The following is a 17,701-nucleotide window of genomic DNA, read 5'->3' on the forward strand; positions in this document are numbered from 1 at the left end:
ACGCGGTCGTTTAGTGGCAAGCCATGCACGTTGTCTGCCAAGGGTCCAAAGGTTCACCCGCTGGCATCTCCAGGCAGGGTTGGGAAACACCCCTTGTGGAAACCCTGGTCCCCAGCGAGGAAAAAGTAGGCAGCACTGAGGGGAGAGATGGCCAGTGGAAAGGTAGAATTGTGCTCACTTTGCATCAGGCTGCCTCCTCTGTTTTGATTTCTCTGTGTGCACTAAGTTTGACAGGAAGGGTCCCGGTCCTATTTCTAGGGAAACGAAAGAGTGGGTTTGGATGGGGTTCCTGAGGAAGAAAGAGAGCCTCAAAGGCATCTGCTGCCCTAACCTTAAAATGAAGTTTGGCAAGGCTGAGGCTGGGGATTAGTTCCTCAAACACAAAGGGACCTTGTGGGGAACCCCAGGAGGCAATGCCTCTCCAACACATACATACATACATACATACATACATACATACATACATACATACATACATACATACATACATACATTTATTTATTTAACTTATATGCTGCCCACACTACCCAAAGTCTCTAGGTGGCTTGCAGCAATTTAAATGCAATAACAAGATAAAACAATTAAAATACAATACTCTAAAAATTGCCACCAGGACCCACAATTGATATTATTTCAGTTAAAAATCTTCTGGAACAGGAAGGTTTTGACCTGACGCTGAAACGTCATCAACGTTTGCGCCAGACGAATCTCACTCGGGATGGCGTTCCATAGTCTGAACCCTCTATATTGTTGTGTACACTTTTGTGTAGTGGAGAAAGCATGGGGTGTAAAAATGATTAAATCCATAATTTCCTTCCCACGTTGCGAGAGAGATATGCTTTTTTTCACTGTGCCTTCTACCTGTTGTAGAACAAAAGATGGGTTGGGGTACTGTGTAAGGTAGAAAGGTACTTTCAGCTAAAGTGGTTCTGGTGTGGGCATCTGTTTGTCAATCTTTGTGTTCTGTGCCCTAAACTTGCTAGATGTCTGTGGTCAAGATAATACTGGTCTCACCTTATTAAGCTGTTTGTAGAGAAATGTAGAGTATATGCAAAATGTTTTTGAATGTGTGAATTTGGTTATACATTGCTAAACTTTATTCTTGCTGCTGTCATCATCAACATCATCATTGAAACTGTTAAGTGGTGATGTGTAATTTCTTTATGGATGCAGTCACAGTTTCTTGAAAGTGCCAACATTATGATCATCATCATAATAATAACACCATGTCATCAAGGCAGTTTGACTTATGGCAAACATTTTCAGGATTTTCTAGGTAGAGAGTACTCAGAAGTGGTTTACCATTTCCTTCCTCTTCTGCAGCACCCTGGAGCTGTGCAGCTTACCCATAGCCACACAGGCTGCCTCATCTTCCTGGAGGCACAATGGGGAATTGAATTCCCAACCTCTGGCTCCATAGCCAGATATCTAAACCACTGAGCTATCCAAGCAGCTCAAGCATGTAAATAAGTGTAACAAAATAGACATTGTCTATTTGAAAGTGCCTTTTGAAAGTGCAAGTAAATAAAGTTCCTGAACTTGATCAGTCATAGGATAAAATGGTAAGTCCTCTTATGGGGTGGTAACTTTTTAAAGAACAGGAAGCAGAAAGTAATAATTAATCCAGAATTCTTAAACTAGTGGGACAGAAACAGCAAGAGCCTCCTTGGGTCAGTATTTAACTGGTTTTTAAAGCATGTTTGTGAATAATCTGGAGCTTTTGGTGAGCAGGTGTGGTGGCAGTGTGTTATGTGAGCATAACAGTGATTGTGTTTGCTAAGGATGGCAAATTATTTAGTGGGATTAAAGTGTAAATTAGTCATAAAGAGCTTCAAAAGGATATTTCCAAATTGAGGGGAATGGCATGTAAGTGACAAAAGTATTAAATTGTACTTAAGTGTAAAATTATCCATAATGGGGGTTAGGTGACTCAACTTCATATATACACTGACAAGATTTGAGTTGGAAGGGAGGCTGAAAAGCAGGCTATTGTTTTAGTGGTGGATAATTTGGCAGAGACATTGATTCCATGTGTAATTGTGGAAAACAAAGAGAAAATTCTATTTTGGGATTCCATAGGAAAGAAATTGGAATAAAACTGTTATTGTCATAATGCTTTTATATACCATCTTTTTCCATGTATATGACCCCCCAATGTATAAAATGACCCCCTAATTTTGACCCTTGCTGGAGGCGGAGGAGCGGTTAATGGGCAACCGCTCCTCCACCTCCACCTCTCCTGCTGCTGCCCCCGCTGCCTGCCTGATCACCTCCTCCAGTGTGATTGCTTTGCCTCCACCTTCTACTGCCTCCACCACCAGAGGGAACAAGGGAGACTGGAAATGAGCCCCGTCAATCCCACTGGAGGAGGTGATCGGGTGGGTAGGGGAGGTAGCAGCAAGAGGTGCTCGAGCGCATGTGATTGTTCCTTTGCTTCCGTCTCCTGCTGCCGCCGCCTCCACCACCGGAAGGGACAAACCTTGTGACCCCTGGAGGAGGTAATTGGGCAGCGGCAGCAGCAGCAAGAGGTGCCCGAGTGTGCATGGAACTGCTCTTTTGCCTCCTTCCGTGTATAAAATGACCCTCAATTTTTCCTCTATTTTTAGGGGGAAAATGTCATTTTATATATGGAAAAATACTGTAAATTGATAGAAAAACCATACCTACAAATATTGTAAGCAAATGTGTGATCAGTGAAACTATAGGATTTCTTAAAAATCCCAGATTAGTTAACTCAATGGAAAAAAAAGGCTAATAGATCCCTAAATTTAAGATCACATCAACCCTGCCAATCTACTCCCTTTAGGTAGCAAGGATCACTTTTGGAAGACGGATTATTTGAAAAGCTGCTTCTTTGTTCCCGGTGGTAATTTGGTTTCCTTGGGTCAAAAGACTGAAATATCAGACAAAAAGAAAGAACGACAAATTTTGTGGATCATGTCCACTGCTTCAGACATAAGAGTGAGACTGTATGACTGTCATATTTATATATAGCCCCATGACCAAATGAAGATACAGATTCAGTGGTGCCTTGCATTACAATGTTAATTCGTTCCAGCGAAATCGCTGTAGAACGAAAACGTCCTGATGCGAAATTAAAAAGCCCATAGAAATGCATTAAAACCCGATTAATGTGTTCCTATGGGCTTGAAACTCACCGTCCAGTGAAGATCCTCTATAGCGCGGCCATTTTCACTGCCTGTGCAGCGAGGAATCCATCCCAGAAAAGAGCGGGGAGCCATTTTTTTTACCTGGCAGCCATTTTGAAACTGCCAATCAGCTGTAGGAAAATGGTTGTTTTGCAAAGCAAAATTCCCCCATTGAAACCATCGTAAAGCAATCGCTTTTGCGATCGCAAAAAGTTCATTGTAATGTGGTTTCATCGTTAAACCACTGTAATGGACAAAGTGACAATGGTTCTTTAGCAAAGGCTGTGAATAATGTCATTAGTATACAAAGTAACCATAGCATAGTTGATGCAAGTGGCAAACTGGGAACAATGTAGGATTTCACACTTAGTAATGACCTAAGAACCATTTCTGTAGAGCTGGAAAAGTTTCATAAAAGGACAAGTAAAATTTCAATATCTAGGGCAATTTAACTTGGGGGGGGGAAAGAAAAGGAAAGTGTGATAGAGGTGTTTACAATTGTGCATGTTTTAAAAGTGGTAAGAGAGATTTGTCTCACCTTTCCATTACAGTACAGTGGTGCCTCGCTTAATTACCTCGTTAAACGACGAAACCACTATACGATGACTGTTTTGTGATTGCTTTTGCGATTGCAAAACAATGTTTTAATAGGCAAAATTCGCTTCCCGACGATTGGTTCCCTGCTTCGGGAACCGATTTTTCGCTAGCCAATGTTTTTAAAACAGCTGATTGGTGGCTTCAGAATGGCCGCCCGCTGTGTAAAATGGCTCCCCGGTGTGTTTTTGGATGGATTCCTTGCGTTACAGGCACCGAAAATGGAGGATCATCGCTGGACAGTGAGTTTTCAGCCCATTGGAACACATTGAATGGGTTTTAAATGTGTTTCAGTGGGATTTTTTATTTTGCTTAACGAGGATTTCGCTCTACAGCGATTTCGCTGGAACAGATTATCCTCATTAAGCGAGGCACCACTGTATATTGAAGCATGGAGGCATCCACTAAATAAAAATTATGGAAGATTCTGGATAGATTAAAGGAAATGCTTCTTCCTGCATTGTAGAATCATACTGTTGGCTTATATAAAATTAGTGTTCACTAATTTTACAGGTTTTAAACGAGGATATAAATTTGTAGAATATGGAGCTGTCATTGGTACTAATCACAGTAGCAAGTGTGTATGTGTAGAATAGGATGTTACTGAATTGAGGTCCTGCTAGCGTGTGCCTTTTTTGAGCATATGATTGGCCCCTGTGATAGCAGAAAGCAAGACTAGGTGGATCATTCATTCTGCTCCAGCAGAGCTAATCTTGTGTTTATGTGATAGAAATGTGACAAAGTGTTTTTGAGGTGATTATATGTGTGATTGTTGGAAGCAAAAGATAAGACATAATTGTACGCACTGAAGCAGTATGGAAACATTTCTAAATACGGATTGTGATGTACAGCTGGTGACATAAACCCAATTAAGACAAATTGAAGAGTTTAAGTTAGACGTTGTATGCAATATGGCTGTTTACATGATTGTGAACTTGAAGTGTATTGTGGGAGAAGTTGCTCAGAACCACGTTGTCTGCGATATTCTGAATTTTAAAAGCAAACTGTCACCCTTCTATGTGTGTTGCCACTTACAGTTATAACAACTCCAGTACTTCTAAAATCAAACCTTCTTTTGAAGACCTGATTAAAGATGATGGAAAAGCATGTGAAGATTCTCAGGCCAAGCAGAGACATTTCAAAACTGGGCAGCACTAGTCTCAGATAACCTTATCTTTTTTATTGTTAGGAGCTGTGGAAGTTAGTATTTTTCAGCTCTTTAATGCAGTGGTCCCCAACCTTTCTAATGCCAGGGACCGGTTTCGTTAAAGACCATTCTTCCAAGGACCGGGGGGGGCTGCCGCCATCGCCGCCCGGGAGTGGGGAGGGGCATGGGGGGGCATCCGTGCATGGGGGTACTTGTTATGCAGTAGGTTGTTGGAGGAATTTCCAAGGGATTAGATATACCATGGAGCACAGTGAAGACAGTCATCATCAAGTGGAGAAAATATCGCACAACAGTGACATTACCAAGAACTGGACGTCCCTGCAAAATTGATGAAAAGACTAGAAGAAAATTGGTCAGGGAGGCTGCCAAGAGGCCTACAGCAACATTAAAGGAACTGCAGGAATATCTGGCAAGTACTGACTGTGTCGTACATGTGACAACAATCTCCCGTACTCTTCATGTGTCTGGGCTATGGGGTAAAGTGGCAAGACGAAAGCATTTTCTTATGAAGAAAAACATCCAAGCCCGGCTAAATTTTGTAATAACACATCTGAAGTCTCCCAAAAGCATGTGGGAAAAAGTGGTCTGGTGAAACCAAGGTTGAATTTTTCTGCCATAATTCCAAAAGATCTGTTTGGCAGAAAAACAACACTGTGCATCACCAAAAGAACACCATACCCACAGTGAAGCATGGTGGTGGCCGCATCATGCTTTGGGGCTGTTTTTCTTCAGCTGGGACAGGGACCTTAGTCAAGTCAGAGGGAATTATGAGCAGTTCCAAATGCCAGTCAATATTGGCACAAAACCTTCAGGTTTCTGCCAGAAAGCTGAACATGAGGAGGAACTTCATCTTTCAGCATGACAACGACCCAAGGCAGACATCCAAATCAACAAAGGAATGGCTTCACCAGAAGAAGATTAACGTTTTGGAATGGCCAAGCCTGAGCCCAGACCTGAATCCAATTGAATATCTGTGGAGAGGGCTGTGCACAGGAGACGCCCTTGCAATCTGAGAGATTTGGAGCATTTTTGCAAAGAAGACTGGGCAAATGTTGCCAAGTGAGGATATGCCATACTGATAGACTCATACCCCAAAAGGCTGAGTGCTGCAACAAAATCAAAAGGTTTTTTGACAAAGTATTAGTGTAAGGGTGTGCACACAAATGCAACCATATTATTTCAGGGTTTTTTTATTTTTTATTTCCCTCTACCTAAAAAAATTCTGTTTGCTGTTCAACTGAGTTGTACAGTTCATAGGTCTCATTAAAGGTGGAAGAAGTTCCAGAACTGTCTTGCTTTTGCTTTCACTGAGATTTCATAACACTGGATTGATTGATTGATTGATTGATTGATTGATTGATTGATTTTGTGTGTGTGTGTGTGTGTGTGTGTGTGTGTGTGTGTGTGTGTGTGAGAGAGAGAGAGAGAGAGAGAGAGAGAGAGAGTGCATTCCCAAATTTTTCTTGTAATATTTTATGTATACTTTTCACTGTTTTATCACAGGGGTGTGAGGTGTTTCTGCTTTAACCAGTGCTTATCAAGTAGAATTTAAAGCAATACATTATACATATGAAATATAATGAAATCACTTCTCATATTAAAGCAGATTACCAAAGCTCTTCATAAAATATGCAGATAAAATAATTATTGTGAAGCAATAGTAAAGCATAGCATATCCCCAAAAGATCCTGTCCTTATGAAATTATCATCTCATCAAATCATCACACCATCATCAGGCTACAGTTCTATCTATGAACAGCCTGCTGAGTAAGTTGTCAGGACCAAACCCCCATTCTCATGGCTTGGAAGGTGCAGGATTAGTCCTTTTGCCAGCATGAGAGGTGGAAGGAGGGGGTGGATGTAACCCTTCAGGCAGCAGAAGGGGTTGGGCTCCCTTCTGGCTGCCTCTCCTGCCCGGTCTTGGGGGCTTCCCTCCCCTCGGCTGCATTTGGAGTTGGGGGACCCTCACTCCCCTACCTGCCCCTCGCCTCCCGCCAGCCTCCCCCAGTCCTGCCCCCGCACTCACCATCCCAGGCAGCCCTGCTGGGACACACTCACCATCTCTCCCAGTTGCAATGGTGGGGGGTGTTGGGGGGAAGAGGTGGAGGCTCCCTGGATCCCAGAAAGGGAGAAGCAGGTCCCAGGCAGCCTTTCCAGCCACCCAAGCCTCACTTTCCTCCAGAGGAAGAAAAAGGACGGACAGGAAGGGACATGTTTTTAGAGAGGTAACATTTCCAATGGGGACAGAAAGGTCTCCTTCTCCCAAGCTCCCCTTCCCTTCTAGGAATCCCCACTCGGTGTATTTAACCCTTAGTTGGCTCGCCATCCAAAAGAAGTCCAGGGAAACATTGCGTGGAGTTTTGGTTCCTTGGATTCCTTCTGGGTTTTTGAAGGGAAGGGCCGGCACCTCCACCCGCTTGCTGCCTAGCTGAGGAGCAACCCTCTCCGTCCTGCTCAAGAAGGGAGCCCGGGGCTGCCAGCTGGGAGGTGCAGGGCGGTGGGAAAAGTGGAGTCCCAGTCAAGGGTGGCTGTTGCTGCTGTTGCTCGCCAACCCCACCCCAAAACACCTCGAGAGCTCTCTTTGACACCCCTCCTCCTCTTCCTACCCCTCCTCCCTCAACCACGACGAGAAGTGCTTGGCGGTGTGTGCTGCCTTGCACATAGCATACTGGCAGCAGCGACCATGGGCAGGCAATGAAGCGCTCCGGCACCAAGTCGCCCAAGTGGCCGGTGGGGCAGCTGGCCGGAAGCGCCACGCTTCCTCTCACCCTCTCTGAGGAGGCGGCCCCTCCCGCTTTCTTCCTCTTCCTCTCTTTCTTTTTGGTTAGTTCTTTGTGTATTCTTCGCCCTGAAACCACACCGTTCTCCCTTGAGAAATATATTTCCCAGGTTGGGGTCGTGCAAAGCCCCCGCGGGGGCCCTGCCTCTGCCCCAAGGGACCCTGGGGGAGTCCATGCGCCACAAGGAGGTGCAGCCACTGGGTGGGGTGGGGAGTAGGGGAGAGGCCACTCCAAAGAGGACCCTCCGAGTGACCCTCCTGGCCGGGCCCGGGAAGTCTTTTGCCCAACGCCAGAAGAGAGAAAAGCAGCCCCCCCCCCGGGGGGACTAACCGCCTGTGCCCGCCTCTTCTCCGTGGCTGCTCCAGGGAAGCCTCCGGCCTGGCCCAGCCGAGCCCTGCAGAAGAGCTCGGGGGACTCAGGTGCCAGTCCCGTCCCCTTTGGCTGCAGAAATGGCCACAGCCGCCGCCGCTGCCAAACACCTCCCGCGAGTAACCCTGCTGCAGCAAGAGCTCCGGGATCAAACAGGCGGGCTGATGACCACCTGCTGCCTAGCCTGGCCCCGCCCGGACCAGAGCCACCCCCCCTCCCATTCCGCCATGTAAAAGTAGCCTCTCCAAAGTTGCAAGGCCCACCCGCGCGGCTCACTCCATCCATCCCTCTCCCTCCTTCCTCACCCCCGGGAGGCGCTTCCCTGGGGCTCCCTTTTCTCCTCCCAAGCCCAGGAAGAGACCCAGGCTGCGGCCCCGAGTGGGCTCAGGCGGCAAAGAGCGGGGTCAGCAGTGGCCGTTTCCCTTTCTCCCTACCCCCGCCCCGCAAGTCCAGCAATGGAAAGGGCAAGGGAGCGGAGTGGGCCGCCCCGCCCACCCCGGGCTTCCTGACAGCCCTTCCCGGTGAAGCCCCTGCTCCCCACCCCCGCACCTGAAGCGGGGCGAGTCCTTGAGGCACTCCTTAAAATCGACGGCCACCTGCATCACGGCCTTCCTTGCTTCTGCTCCTGCTTTCGGAGGGCAGAGGGAGGAAGGGAGGCGGTAGGGCTTTTGCGGGGGGGGTGAGTGCGGGGGGGCAGGAAGTCTGTCTCCGCGGCCCGGTCCAGCTCAGACCAGGGACCGGTACTGGGCCGCGGACCGGGGGTTGATGACCCCGGCTTTAATGTATCCTTTATGTCCTTGGAAAGGGAGGCATGTTATGATTGCTCTGCTGAGCAAGTGTCACTTGAACCTAACTGACAACTGAGCTTGTTTGTTTTGGCCTCATCAATAATAGAAAATCTGTAATATGAGCTGAGCTGACATTACATAGAGATGTTGTGCAGGTGAGTTCAGTTGATAGCTACGTATGTACCAGTGCGCAGACAGAACATCATATTGTACTGAAACTGTAAGATTTTTGTTTTAATCTGTTATGACTTAAATACATAGGAAACACATTCTGAACTCCAGCATGTGTGTATACATCTCTTACTGCTAGTTCAAGTCATATTTTGATAGTTTTTGTTGAAATAAACATGTTTCTTGTTTGAGAGTCATGCCAGCTTTTTGACTCAGATTCCTACTCATATGTAGGAAAGAAATCTGCGTGCAGATTTTGAACTAGCAAATGAAGAACTGGATGCACAGGTCTACTAAAGTATCCTGTGTCATGAGTAGAATTATTATTTCATTCATTCTGGAGATAACTGGTTATTTTTAATACTTGAAATGCCTGGAGAAAGAAACTCTCACTTTTATGCCAAAAGACTTATCTTATGCAAATACCAGGGAGGCTTTCCTAGGCAGAGAATTTAACTTGGAGAATTTAACTTGAAAAAGTATCCGTTGCTACCCTTCACGCTTCTTGAAGGGACCACTGAAAGAAGGGCTTGTAGAGCTGACTTTGAGATATGAGTACATATAGCATGAGATGTTTAATAAAGTACTGAGAACTTTCTGGGTCAAATCCAACACCTGAGATGGAGCCTGCAGATGAATCAAGTAGTGCATGTAGGACGTACTGTAATTGAGGATCCTAAGAGGATCATAGCAAAACATTCCATTTATAATATATAGCTGTAATTTGCAGTACAGTGGTGCCCCGCATGACGACGATAATCCGTCCCATGAAAATAGCTGTTTAGCGAAATCATCGTCATGAGAAAACCCTTTCCCCATTGGAATGCATTGAAACCTGCTTTAATGCGTTACAATGGGGAAAATACCTCGTCGTCCAGCGAAGATCACCCATAGGGAAGCCATTTTGCGAGTGCCGATCAGCTGTAAAAATGGCTGCCCTGCGAAGCATGGGTCCGGAAAACACAGGGCAGTCGTTTTGCGAAGCAAAAAAAAAATCATCTTGTGAACAAATGGTTCACAAAGCACGGACCAAATGGACATCCAGCGAAAATCCCCCATAGGAATAACTGTTTTGCGAATCGCTATAGCAATCACAAAAAGTCATCATTATGCAGATTTGTTAGCGGGGTCATCGTTTAACGAGGTACCACTGTATTTGAGGTTCATTGTGTTGAGCACACACCCAGAAGATCTGTCTAGTGTCATGGGGTCACTATGTGTCATTCATGGTAATAAATTGTTATTATATTTCTTTACTTCAGACACTCGGTTATTTTCAAGCAGAAAGAAGGGAAGTGTTGTCTGCCCTGGCCTCCACATGTTGTTGCTACACTTATGGATGCTTCATGTCTTGTAATGATAATCCATAGAATGTGTGATATAACTTGGAGGTAGAAATGGGCACGAATCACGGTTTGGCCCAGAGCACTTCCTTCCGCCACCACCTCTGGGCAGTTGCCCACTCACCAGCAGCAGCATGATTCTCTCCTGTGCCTCCTCTGGGTGATGGCCAATCAGATGATGAGGTGGGGTAGGGAAGGCTGCACAGCTGCCAATGAGTGGGCAGTTGCCCGGAGGAGGTGGGGAAGGGCAGCGTGCTGCTACCAGTGAGTGGACAATCGCCTGGAGAAGACAGGGGAGGGAAATGGGTGCCATCTATGGAACATCTCTACAGTCATTGGGCTGAATTGCCAAACTGCGGTTTGTGCCCATCTCTACTAGGAGGTACTGTTTTACAGTGGCTATGATCCTCCTTGAATAGATGAGTTGAGAAAGTCATTCTGGGGGATTCCTGTTCAACACCATTGCCACTGTCTTGTGGGTTCCCTGATGGATCTGCCTTAACCTCGTGCTGTTTAACATTTAAATGAAACCACTGGGAGAGTTCATTTGGAGATCTAGGATAGGTGTAACCAGTGCACTGATGATACTGTCAGTATTTTTCCTTTCCATCTAAATCTAAGGGAATTTTTTTTCTTCCAAACTAATGCCTGGGATTACTCCTGGATTCATAACTCCTTTTTCATATACAGCTCAACGTACTGTATATAAACTATATACTCATACTGTACACCTTGAGCCCAGACCTACTGAAAGACTGTATTCTCTCATGTGAGTCTGCATAGGCCCTTCTGTCAATCTCGCCATCTTCAGAAGCATATTTGGTGAGGATACCAGAGGGGCTTTTTTGGTAACAGCTATGGAACGTATGACAAGGTAGAACTGGGTTGTCCACTCTCTGGTGTCCTTCTACAGAGCAGAAAGACCTTTCCATTTAGCTAGGGTTTTGACAGCTGACTAACTGCTAAGGAATGGGATTTTAAAGGATGTGCTGCACATTTCTGTTAATCATAATTATTACTTTAAATGAATTGTTTTACTTGGAATTTAATTTCGTTGTTTTATATAACTAATTTAATTATATCTTAATATTTGTAGTGTATTGTTTTTAAATTCTTTGTTTTCTAATTATATTGTAAGCTGCCTGGGGTCTCCTTTTGGAAGAAGGGTATGATACAAATCAAGCAATTGAGTAAATTACCATTTGCTTAACTGTTCTGTATTTTTTTTTCTTGACAGAACACAAAGTGATCATTGTTGGCCTTGATAATGCAGGAAAAACAACCATTCTTTATCAGTTGTAAGTATAAAATGATATTAGCAGGTGACTAAAATTGCCTTTCTCAGTCAAAATGTTCCAACATTTTCTATCCTCTTCTCTGTTTTGAAGTTGCTGTAAATCATTTCCAGTTACACGGCTCTGATTGTTCATATTACCAAAAGAAGAAGAAAGAGAACCTTTATTGGCTGCCACTGCACCGTGCACAGTTGTATATCTCTTTCATACCTTCCTCCTTACCCACCCCAACTTTCTGCACGATATTTTGTTTGAAATAACAGCTTGTCCACTTAAGTGGAATTTCAAATGATATTATGAAACTTACTGTTTTATTTCCAGTCCTTTTCCTAATAATAATAATTATTATTATCATTTGACATTTCAAGTGAATAGTGTTATAATGTCCATAAGAAAAGCTATGGGTGGCTTTTCAGAGCTCGGAGATAGAGGAGTGACATCCCACAGCTGGATGATGCCCTGGCTACTATTATTGCTGCCTCTCCTGTGTTAGGTCCAGATTTAATGCAACATCTTGTCCAGAAGCTCCTAATCTTATAGAATTGGGAGAAACAGTGTTATGCCTTTTATTTTACATAAGGTGAACAGAAAATTAAGAGCTGTTTAAAATACTTTGCAGTACATCATACAGTGTAGCCTAGATGCCACTGTGCTATGAAAGTTATTAACTTTATAGAGATATACTAGACCTGCTTTGGTCTTTGAGGGCACTGTGTAAGGTACATTGTGTTTCTGTCATCGCCTGAGAAGTATTGATATGTCTACTAATAAGAGATACTGCCATTAATTGATTACCCAAATTCCACTGTCATTATTAGTAAAAGCCTTATGCAAGTTATTTTCTATAATATACAAATAATAGGTCTGTATCATTTCAGATTTTGGAATGCATACTTTGTGAGACTGAATTTATTTAGAATAAATCTCTATGCATATAGAAAAATGGCTGAAATATATATTTTTTTATTCCAGTGCATTGACCTCAAGGCATCCATAAAGACAGAAAATAACTTGTACAGTGTTCCATGTAGGACTTTTGGTTGTTAGGATAATCAGAATTTATAGAAAATATTAAATACAATCTTTTCTTTTAAACATTTATGGAAAAATATCTTAAATAGCACCAACTTCCTAAACCAATATCTTCAAAAAGCAGTTACGTTGAGATTTTGGAAGTAAGCTATTTTGAATTTAGTACGTTCAGTTTATAAATCAACTAAGCTTGGCTGAGAGTCCTTATAAAATCAGGTTTGGAAGAGAGATTTCTCTAAAAGAAATCGCAATTAGTGAGCCCTGTGAAATTGATTTCTTGTTTTTGTCCAAGTGAAGTCTGTTTACCACAGTGGTTCCTTTTGCACTTGCAGCAGAATTATTATTTTAAGAGATGAGTTGGTGCTTCTTAAATGACCCAAAACGGTTTCCTGTTCGTTAATTTATTATTTATTATTTTCTTTTGTATGCTATTCTTCTGTTCAAGAATTCCCAGAATGGCAAATATAATTAAACACAACATTAAAGCATACAAAAACATAACCACAGAAGATAGCAATATATTCCATATGAATGTTGTACAATTTTCCCGAAAACTGCTCTTGCATAGAAGGCTTAACATTGACGTGGCACATTCGTATACATAGCTGCATATTTCTTTGCAGTAGTAGAGCAGCAGATGATGAAAATATTGCTGCAATGCTGTGTTTATCTAGGGAAATGGCAGGTCCCATTCTCTTTCTCTCTCTCTCGCATACATGTACATACGCAGGCGCACCTTGAAAGACACTGCATGTGGTTGAGTGCAGCTTGGACCTTGTTGCTCTTGGAAATTCTTAACATGTGATTCTGTTCCATTCATCGTATATTGGCATAAAAGTGCTTTTGACTAATTTGTGATACAATAACCAAAGGAAGTACTGACTTATAGATTTTTTTTAACTGTCCTGATACGTGGTGACCAAAACCACTGGAACAGTAATCCTATGTAAATTCATAATGAAGTAAGTGAGCTCCATGTAGAAAATTACACTGTGGTGATAGTATACTGAGGTGTTTTTCTTTGTGATTTTTTTTGTTATTGTTCAATACCTTTGGTACTACTGTGAATGGATTATTTTATCCCTTCCAAATCACTGATTGTTATTAATGGTGAAGGAGAAAAAAATGTATCTTTTTAATATTTTGTTTTCTCCCTCCTCCCTGCTCTTTTTTTGCAGTTCTATGAATGAAGTGGTACATACCTCCCCAACTATAGGAAGCAACGTAGAGGAGATTGTAGTTAACAATACACGTTTTCTTATGTGGGATATTGGAGGTCAAGAATCTCTTCGATCTTCATGGAACACCTATTATACGAACACTGAAGTAAGGATTTGATTTTTGTTTCTGGTATCTTTTGATTTCAATATGCACAAAATTAGCGCTTTTGAAAGAAGCACATCTATTCTGTCCCAGAAAGTGTTTTTCTGGACAGTATCATATCCTTAGTTATTGACCCTGATTGTGATAACTGAAACTTTGGTTCCATGTTAGTTATTAACAACACTCCTGTGTTATCTTTGTATGTTTGCTTTATGGTTAAAGATGGTTTGTATAAAAATGAAATACATTTTGCCCCTGGAAGTAATAGCTTGCTTTGCTTCACCATCAGTTCAGAATTCACAGAATCCAAAGTACAGCAACACACACATGAACATTTTGATGGCAGTTGAATCCTAAATGGACGGAGTGTAGAGGCAGGACTGCCATCTAGCAGGCATACTACATATCCAGATCTTGCATAGGACTTTTGTGTATTCATTCAGCATTATAGGCCTTATTCACCTCGTTGTTAATGCCTGAATAATCTGGAAATTGGGCATAGGCATGGTGGGACTGCTGTAACCCTTGTTCTGTACCATGCATATGTATTACTTTGTTTGAACTCTTGTCTAATCTTTCTTTCCTCCCTACACTCCTTGTATCATTAAGATATGCTGCTGTCTGTCTGTCTAGACTTTCTCTGAAACTGGAAATAGTATCCAACTGTTACATCTAGCACAACAAATATTCTTGACCGTTAGTTGGTTACAGTGCCACAAGTCAGTGGGGCCGAAGTTAATGATGGATAAACCAAAGAATGAAAGCAAGGGACAGAAAGCAAGGAACTCCCATGAACCACTTGACTCTTAAAGCTCTATGTCAATAAAGTCTTTTAGTACCCTTTTCCAGAGATCCCTTTTTGTCCAAGGCAACCAGCCTCCCCTTGTGGTCATATTCTGTACCAGTCTTGTAGGTAAAGCTTGCAAGACTAAAAGCTATTTATACCCAAAACATTTCCACATTTAAAAAGCTACATACTTTGGAGACAGGCAAGGTGGAATGTCCTCCCTGTGTGAAAGCACACATCCCAAGTCAGTATGTGTTGTTACAGCCCTGATTCATTTTTAACCTTCTAACTTTCTCTAGCTGCAGTTACAATAGATAGTATTACTTGGTTGGAATGATCTAAAAGCACTGCTTTTAAAAAAGGAAACTCTTGTCATCTGAACTGTACATGATCTGAAGGATATGATCACACAAAGGTGTGAGCTGCCCAGCAGTAGGTCTGTGTTCATTTCTGGCTTTCTAACCTAATTGATCTAGGTCTTTGCAATACCCGTGAATTCAGTATAAGGCAATAACTGCAGTCCTAAACTTATTAGGGCCTTCTGAGTAAACATGCTTCAGTTTGCACATGGGGAATCACAGAACCGCACGTTTCAGGCTATAGTGACCTGTAAACTGTTTCGGGATTTTTAAAATGAAAAGTAACATTAACCTCTTTTAAGTTTAATTAATATTTAATGTTACTTTTAATTCTGAACATCCCAAAACAGTTCACAGAAATAAGCTACAGTTAAGCCACTTGTGGAAAGGAGGAAACATTGATGAAACAATAAAATTAGTAAAATGACTAAAACACAAGATAACTAACAGTATTAGTAATCTGGAAAATGCTTAGCAAATAAATAAACTGGTGGTGGGAACATTCTGCACAGGGGTCTTGCCTAGAGATGATTCCTCATGCAAGAAACCACAACAGAAACAGCCCTCCTCCATTCAGCAACTTGTTGCACCATGCTAGGCTGTGGTGCAATAAGCAGGCTCCTCATCTCAGAGCATAAAAAATGGGAGCAATATTTAGAGAATAAGATGGTTTGTCAGATAATGTGGTCTTCGTGGGAAGAGATTTCAGCTTACATGGTTCAGGATATATGGGATAGGTTTCATTTACTAATGATTCTTCTTCTTCTAGTTTGTGATAGTTGTCGTGGATAGCACAGACAGAGAGAGAATTTCTGTAACGAAGGAAGAACTTTATAAAATGTTAGCACATGAGGTAAGTACTGTGTTGGGAATTTTTAGCTAGAGCTTGAAAAATGTAATCCCTGCTGTGAAGTTGGAGTTATGCTTCTGTCTCCAATTTGCATTTCTACAATTATAGTCATCCCTGGAACATGAGTTTTCTTCATGAAAGCTGAAAAACTTTTAGATTTAATAAAAGCCTTTGGGGTTGTTTAGTATCTTTTGCCTTTTTCTCTTGATTTTTTAACAGAGATGCTGGCAAGATTTTCAAATATGTATCAAGCTGTCACAGTTATATAAAATGTTTATGTAGTTTGCAGAATAGCAGCTGTCAATCTCACATCTCTTGAGCAAAAACATGAAATTGTCAAGAGTAAATGTCAGTTACTGTAATATTATCTTCCGGCTCATAGTAAAAAACCAACAGTATCGCCCTGTAAAAGCATGCATTAGATTTTTATTTTTCAAAATTAAGAATAGAGAGATATAAAATTAAGAATAGACAGTTAGCAATTTAATTCCATTAAGTTGCGGGATAAAAGTAATAGTACACTGGTGCCTCGCTTTACGATTGCCCCACATTATGACGAAACCGCATTACGACGATCTTTTTGCAATCGCATTTGCGATCGCAAAATGATTGTCTGAATGGTTTTTGGTTTTTTTTTTGCTTTGCGATGATTCTTTGCAAAATGACTATTTTAGAACAGCTGATCGGCGGTTTCAAAATGGCCACCGGGTAAACAAAATGGCTTCCCCCGTTTTCTGGGACAGATTCCTCACTGCACAGGCACTGAAAATGGCCACCCTGTGGAGGATCTTCACTGGACGGTGGGTTTCCAGCCCATTGGAACGCATTGAAGGGGTTTCAATGCGTTTCAATGGGCTTTTTATTTTCGCACTACGATGTTTTCGTTCTACAGTGATTTCGCTGGAACGAATTAACGTCGTAATGTGAGGCACCACTGTAATGTACACTGTCAAGCAAGTGACATTTTCAACAGGGCCAAATTGTTCCTCACATCTGACCCATGATATCACTGAAACAAGAAATGTTTCCTACAAAGTTGCAGAAGTGACTTTTGAAAATAAGAGTTGGGAATCACAACGGAAAGATTCTTGTGTGGGTGGGGCACGTTAATAGCATAATTACAAAACCAGATAAATTGGGAGCTGTTTGATTATTTTCAGGAAAGTTCTATGCAAACTTGAAAACTCTTACTTCAGGCCTTTAAAAGCTTTAGTTAATGGGTAGGGAGCTAAAGAATATAAGAAGAGCCTTGCTTGATGAGACCAAAAATCTGTCTACTCTAGACCAACTTTATGTTCACACAGTGATCTGTCAGCTGCCTATGGGAAGCCATTAGCCAAGTCATGAGTGCAACTGTGCCCTCCAGATGTTTTGGATGCAAACCATTCTCTATGCTTTGTGAGGCTAATGAGAGTTATACTCCAACCTCTGGAAGCCCACCTATTCGCTACCCTTGCCTTAGTGGTTTTCATTGAACTCTTCATGGAACTACTGGAAGAGCTTACTTTTTAGCTGACTTTTAATTCAGTATGTTGTGTGGAGTGGCACCCATCCTTTATCTCTTTTGTAACTGTATTTTAAATTCTACTTTAACTTTCAGACTGCCCTTTCATCCTCAGAGTTAGAAACTCAAACAAGTAATAAATAGCCAGATCAATTTATAACAGGAAAATAAACCATATCAGGTTAGATG

At 42.4% G+C, this 17,701-nt stretch overlaps 1 protein-coding gene across 1 annotated transcript in view; it reads left to right on the top strand.

Annotated features, from left to right (window-relative positions):
• The window catches only part of ARL5A (ARF like GTPase 5A), a 39,575-nt gene that overhangs the window by 17,037 nt on the left and 4,837 nt on the right, over positions 1 to 17,701 (top strand). Inside the window, exons 2-4 of the mRNA XM_020797086.3 lie at positions 11,600 to 11,660; positions 13,868 to 14,015; positions 15,928 to 16,011. Of these exons, the coding sequence (XP_020652745.1) occupies positions 11,600 to 11,660; positions 13,868 to 14,015; positions 15,928 to 16,011 (293 nt within the window). The remainder of the gene's footprint in view (positions 1 to 11,599; positions 11,661 to 13,867; positions 14,016 to 15,927; positions 16,012 to 17,701) is intronic.

This window comes from Pogona vitticeps, chromosome 1 (genome assembly GCF_051106095.1).
Source record: "Pogona vitticeps strain Pit_001003342236 chromosome 1, PviZW2.1, whole genome shotgun sequence".
Classification (NCBI taxonomy): domain Eukaryota; kingdom Metazoa; phylum Chordata; class Lepidosauria; order Squamata; family Agamidae; genus Pogona; species Pogona vitticeps.